The sequence below is a fragment of the Sardina pilchardus genome, chromosome 19 (assembly GCF_963854185.1).
Source record: "Sardina pilchardus chromosome 19, fSarPil1.1, whole genome shotgun sequence".
NCBI classification, from domain to species: Eukaryota; Metazoa; Chordata; class Actinopteri; order Clupeiformes; family Clupeidae; genus Sardina; species Sardina pilchardus.
In genome coordinates this window covers 27,091,901-27,098,395 of record NC_085012.1, presented here as the reverse complement: position 1 = coordinate 27,098,395, position 6,495 = coordinate 27,091,901, and the positions used below count along the sequence as shown (strand labels likewise).

Here is a 6,495-nt window from a genome sequence, read left to right as displayed (position 1 = left end):
TCACTGTTTGAAGATAGTTTAGCATTTATATCATTCCACTGGCTGAGGCAACCACATATGGCATGGCCACATGCAGCTCTGTAGGCAATGATTGCACATAAACACCATTATTATCCAATGTTCAAGATTACTTACTCTAATTATGCAGCTGGTTTCATATTTATAATCCCATCAAGATGTATCAAACGTGTTCATTACATGAATCCATCTATTGAGGTAGGCTAATTTGTGTGTGTAACTTTCAAATGATGCTTCTGAATGTACCTGTCAGTTTAGGATTAATCAGTTGATTGGTCTGTCTGTCCACTGGTTGTAGAACTACAAATTCAGTTGAAGTCGACTTTATCTCTTTAAAAGTAGCTACTTTTCATTAGGATACCTATCACGAATGTATTCCTTAACTTGACCATGAAATGTACTGATTTAACCCAAACCCATTTTATTGGAGATGCACTGCTACAGGTCTGTGCATTTAACGCTAATCTTGGAGAGAGGAGGGAGGGGTGTATTTAAATTTGGGGTATAAACGTGTGGAGCGGGTTGCAGGATAAAGTGGTGGTCCAGCGACGGGCTGCGGGGAGTCAGGTTTCAGTGTTTGAGTCCCAACGAGGACTGAGGCTGCCTTTGTCTCATTTGGAACTGCAGGCAGTCGGGGGGAAATACGACCGAGTGAGCGAGTGAAGGGGGTGAGCGAGCGTCCGAAACGAGAAAGTGAGTGAGATAGTGCGGGGCTCCATCGCTCCTCGCCGCTGACTTGTGTCAATAAGAAGACACGCTTCCCTGAGGATTTAATCGTCATTTTGAGGATGATGTCCTGGTAAACTATTTTTGACTTTTTATTTTAAAGTGTTTTCCTGCTGAAACGTTGTGCGAAGTCTGAGCGTTCTTCTCATCCCGCATCTTTAACTTTCTCTCATCAATAGTGTCAGCCTGTGGTCCCTCGCTCTCGTCCTGTGGAATTGCCATTCAACGACTGCGTTCCTGGAAGGTAAGGTTTTTTTTGCTGTGATATGATGGTTGATTTTTCTTTTTAAAACTTGCGATGCGTGTGTGGCTACTTGATGGTGTAGGTGGTGGACTATTGCATGGATAAGTAGGTCTATTCGCGTGCATGCACGCTGCAATCGCTTTGGACCTCATCACAGGGCGTTCAGTTGTGAGAACTAAAAGTTTGACCACCGAATCAACAAATCCTCTGATATATTTCAATGCAATGCATGCAGCACATTTTATAGCTGACGTTCCTATTCAATGCGAAGTCTTTCACCTTGAAGACACTATTTACGCTTACTTAATTTTAGCTGTGTTAGAGCATAGCTTACTATTTAGCCTGAAGCAGAGGATACAAAAGTTTCTGTAAGAGCCGGTAGTCTCTGTCAGAGATGCTCAGAAACCATCCCCCGGGAACTGCTGCTCAGTGTTGCCGCTCCTATAAGAGAAAATGCTAATTGGCTAACTGAACAGTGATTAAGATAAACACTTCTTTCTTTCTTTCTTTCTTTCTTTCTATGCCTTCCACCCATTTCACTTAAGTGTTGTAACCTGAGAATTCTGTCCTCTCCTGGATTCACTTATGTCGTGCTCATCAGTTCAACAACGTATGACTGATATCAGCCATGGCTATCATCATTGTTTAGACAAGCCTACTTTCAATTCATTACTGGATATATGAAACTCAGGGTCCATGCTGGTTAAAGCTGTCTAGTAGGCTGTGTGCTGGCCAGCGGATGAGGTTGTCAGACAGGGTCTGTGCCTATGCATTGCACTACAAAGGGGGGCATCTTTTCAGTCCAGGCCAATTATTGAAGTGACTGACAGGTTTTTGGGTGTTTATGGCCTACCTTGGCTGAAATATCTGGAGAATTGCCTTCATAGGGAGCAGGCGTAGGATTGGGGACCACGCAGTGCTCTGCTGGAGATAGCATCATGACATGGCACACACAAAAGAAGCTTTGTTTCCACCCTGTAAAGTAATTGCTCTCTGCCAGCTCTCTCCACTAATTCCAGCGCTTGTTCTCCATATCGCAGGGCTGCCCTGTACAAGCTCAGCAGTGAACTTTAATATATTTTGGAGAGGTACTGAAGCAATGCCTCAGCAACGAGGCATATTTTACGCAGATCTGGCCTCCTGCCAGTTGTGTCTGAACCAAACTTTGACGAATGAGTGCTGATTGTGGGGCGTTTTGGAAAAGGGGGAGAAAATGCAGTTACATTCCCAAATCTCTCATACTGTATTTCCTGCCGAGGGTTTTCCCGGTGTAGAGTCAGTTTTTGTATCGCTGCCATTTTCATGCAAACCACAGCAACAGCATGACCCATCTATGATTCAGTAAATATTATATAGAAGCAGATGATTGTCCTGCACTTCTCAGACAGAAAGACTGCGGAACGGAAAGGTCTCAAGCTCAAGTGTTTTGGAAGCATGAAGGCCATACAGTAGACCACAGTACAGTAGAAACGGCACATCTTTGTGTTGGCTGCCATCATCTAAATTGAATGGTACAGTTTCCTTGTCAGCAAGATTTTAGTGGAATCTTGTTGATATTATCAGGGTTGGGTTTGGCTGTGTTGTAGAAGGGCTTGGATTGATGTAATAGCTTCTCTTATCTGTTTAAACAAACACCTCCATTTGGATATGTCTCACATGTTCAAGCATACCACCCACACACAGAACCAGAGCTGTTGGAGGTCCATTGGAATAAAGCAGCAGATCACATGGAATACTGTACGCTCCATGTTGATTGTCATATGTGAAAGGGATGTGATGTTTCATGGTGTATGCATCCAATCAAACCACAGGATGTCTGGCATGCATTCCCATAATCCCATGCTGCTGATTCACCGTCATAAGGGCACAGGATGCATCATGAAATCCCCCACGTGCCTATTTAAGCTTTTCTCTGTGCAATAAACATATGTTGTAACATTGCATTGCTTAATTAGTCATAATGGCATGTTCATGTTCAGTGTTGACGCTGCTAAGTATACCAATTTTGTCATAAAATGTGCTTACACGAGGTGTAATTTTGCGATCGTAAAGCAAGCTTTATTACCACCCACTTGGATGCTGCCAAAGAGTGCTATCTTTCCCTGTTTATGGTGTATTTATGAGAGGTAGTTGGTTTAAACTGGCAGCCATTTCAGCTCATGTAACATTATATATAAGGGCTAGAGTATGAATTGATCTTTATCTTTGTTACTGATGCGGTGAATTCAGAACCAAGATCATTTGCAGCTGCTGAACTCTTGTATATGAGTTAGGATCGCTTCCAGTACCACAAGGTGTTTACCAGACTGGATGTGGTTTGGAGTCATGACTTATAAAGAATACTGTTGATCAAACATCATAGCTGTCTGTGGGGGCTTCATGATACAATAACATTGATGCAGCTCTATGTCCCCTGGCATTTCTGGATGTCCACACTGTCAGTCTCATCTTAGCGTGTCGGCTTAACCGATCCATGAGCTCGGAGATCAAATGATCTTGTCAGTATTTGACACGAGGACAGTGGGATCTTGGCTGGACACTGAAATATGGAATTGCTTAGGGTACAAATTTGTTACGATGAAGTCAGTATAATCTAATGGCAATTACAACGCGTTTAGTCCCGGCCATTACTGCCACCCCCCCAGGCCAGCTGACATCAGGCAGAGGCCTGGAAAAGCAGTTTAGTCTAGTTTGGGCATTGAAGCCTCCCAGAAGAGCCTCTGCATGATATTACCCCCACAGACTGTAATGACCGTGTGTCCGCTCCTTACCTGTGCTACAGGTTGAGAGCATTCAGGAGTCCAGTAGAGAGACATTTTGTTCTGTACTTCTGTGTTGACCATCTGGATCTGTTGATCAGCTCAGTGGGACCCTGTGTCCCCCTCCCCGGATCCATTCCGTAACTGTACCAGAACCTTACCGGAACTAATAAGTAAAATCAGCTGGCTCGTTGTGAAAACAGAAAAATGGAGCAGTGTGAGGTTGAAGCAAGGCCCTGATGATTGTTTGTGTTTGCGGGCTGGTTTGTTTGTGGAAGGATGGATGCATATGAAGGGAAATCCCGTGCCAAATAGCAGCTGTTGGGATCTGTGCCCAATCACAGTGGGCTCTGAGCCAGCTCCAGTCCAGTCACACTCTCAGGTGATTGGCTCACATCCTCTGGCCCTTGCACATGCCAGGTTAACCTGTGTTAGGAGAAGATTAGTCCCACACTGGACTCACCTGTAGCCTCAGGCACAGGAGGGCATGTGTACCTGCATGGAGGCTGAAACCCATGCTGGCTATTATGTGTCACATGCACACCTACACAGACAGACAGTCACACAGACAGATAGGCAGGCTGGCTGGCAGGCAGACATCCATCCTTGCATACATGCATACCAAAGGATCCATTAATGATCTTTTAGTGCAGTGGACACTGTAGGCCTACCATCTTTTTGGAGCCTGTTCACTCCACCGGTTAATACTGTACTCCACTGTTAGGTCCAGTTTTGTAGCTAGGGGATAAGAAGATATTTATTGGAGAGGGTAAAGGGTCTCGGTAAAAATGGGAGTCTGTTTTTCCTGCAACAAAATATTTGTGTCCAGTCCCTGGAAAATATTAAACCGAGGACGCAGATCCATCAGAGGGAAGTGTTTCAATGTGTTCAAACAAGATCCGTAGAAACGAGGCATCATTTTCTCCAAACGCCCTGAGCTGGCTGGGTGTGTGGAAGAAATGGAGGTATTAGTTTATGGAAAATAGAGTTCATTCCATTGATCCAAGCCAGAATGTATTTTTAGATTTCAGATTGTTATAAATATTGGTGACAAACATGTGAAGAGTTATGTAATAAAGCATGCTCTTTTGTCCTTAAAACTGATGACTATGCTGAATTGTCATGCATAAATGAACATGATGCAATACCAGTGGCTATACAGTGCAATACCACTTCGTTGCCACGGTGAAAGGGAAAACGGTTTCCAGCAGGAAATCTTGACGGCCCGTTGACCAGTAATCTTAGTCTGTTTTCCCCCTCTACTAGAGGGAGAGCGAGTGGTCATACTTGGCAGGAACTTGGGTGAGGTGGGCCTTTCAGAGCCTCTCAGACGCACAGATTACTGCTGGTCACAGAGCCTGAGAGAGAGAGAGAGAGAGAGAGAGAGAGAGACTGGAAAGTGAACCCATTTGACCTGCTTGCAGTCTCCTCTGTGTACAGTAATAGACAGATCCCATTAAGACACAGAGACATTGAAAAAGAGTGCTCAGAGATGAAGTACTCTCCAATCATCATCTCTGATTTACTTATGAAGACTTCACTTTTATTGACTTGCTCCTTTTCCATCATCTTTGCTGCCGTGGTTTCAAAGGTCAGGCATGTCTAAAACATTCAGGCTCTTACAACCACTGTATAAAAGTATCAATCATTATCACCCCCCAAATGAATGACTTTGAGCTTGACGCCTTTTAAGGCAAGGTTGTATACTAAGGCCAGAAGGGACTGATGAGGAACCTGCACAAGAAGTCTTAAGTTTCAAGTTTTCAAGTTTTGAGTTTATTGTTGCATCTCAGGTATATTTCAATATATCAAGAGCAAAAAAATTGCCTTAGACACTTTAAAATAAAATAAATAATCTTATATGAACATCTTATCGATCATTTTATCTGTCATCTATCACCTGAATATCTTGTGCAATTTCAGATTGTACTCATGACAGGTGCTAAATTGCTAGCACTGTAAGGAATTTCCCATAGTGGGCAAACTACAACAAAGCCTACTGTATTTACCATCAAAAACTAATGATTGGTTCTCTACCAACAAATACCGACAAATCCTTTGGTCATTCCTCCTTGTTGCTGTGGCCGTTTATGATCTGATCAGCAACAATACACAAGCCCTTGATGCGGGCACCCACAAATACCAACAGTTCTTCACTCAGTCCTCTTCGTTGCTGTGGCTGTTTATGATATGGCCCCAGCAACATAACCAAACATAACACTAACCCTTGATGCGGGCACCCACAAATACCAACAACGATCAACAAAATGTTTGCAAGAGTCACAAGAGTCTGTGAGAGTTGGCTGAAGGCCCCCAGTGCAGTGGAGAAGTGGGGGACATCTGTCCAGCTGTGGAGTTTCGCAAGCGTCATGTTAGTGCCAGTGACTGCCTTTAGCCTGTCAGCAACACATGGCATGAAACATTTTTTTAATAGAATGCTCTTTTGTACATAATGGACACCATATTTCCCTGAAATAGTTTGTTTCCTGTCCGGCAGAGGAACAGCGTGTGTGTGGGGTGTGTGTGTGTGTGTGTGTGCGCGTTAGTGAGTGTGTATGTCTGTGCGTCTCCAACGTGCTGCTTTAATTGGGTCATGTATTTAAAGCATTGCCCCAACCCAGGGACGGAGGGATGTTTGGCTCGGAGAGCCTCCTGAGTCCTTATAAAGCAGTTGGACAGTAACACGGAGCGTTTGTAGTCTACGCCTCCTCTCCCCTCTCCTGTTGTGCTCTCGCAATAGGAATGTCC

At 44.0% G+C, this 6,495-nt stretch overlaps 1 protein-coding gene across 2 annotated transcripts in view; it reads left to right on the top strand.

Annotated features, from left to right (window-relative positions):
• Positions 1 to 568: 568 nt before the first annotated feature.
• Positions 569 to 6,495, top strand: part of col15a1a (collagen, type XV, alpha 1a) — a 93,933-nt gene continuing 88,006 nt past the window's right edge. For both annotated transcript variants that reach the window (XM_062521294.1, XM_062521293.1), the window contains exons 1-2: positions 569 to 817; positions 924 to 988. In XM_062521294.1, the coding sequence (XP_062377278.1) occupies positions 807 to 817; positions 924 to 988 (76 nt within the window). In that variant the 5' untranslated portion in view covers positions 569 to 806. The remainder of the gene's footprint in view (positions 818 to 923; positions 989 to 6,495) is intronic.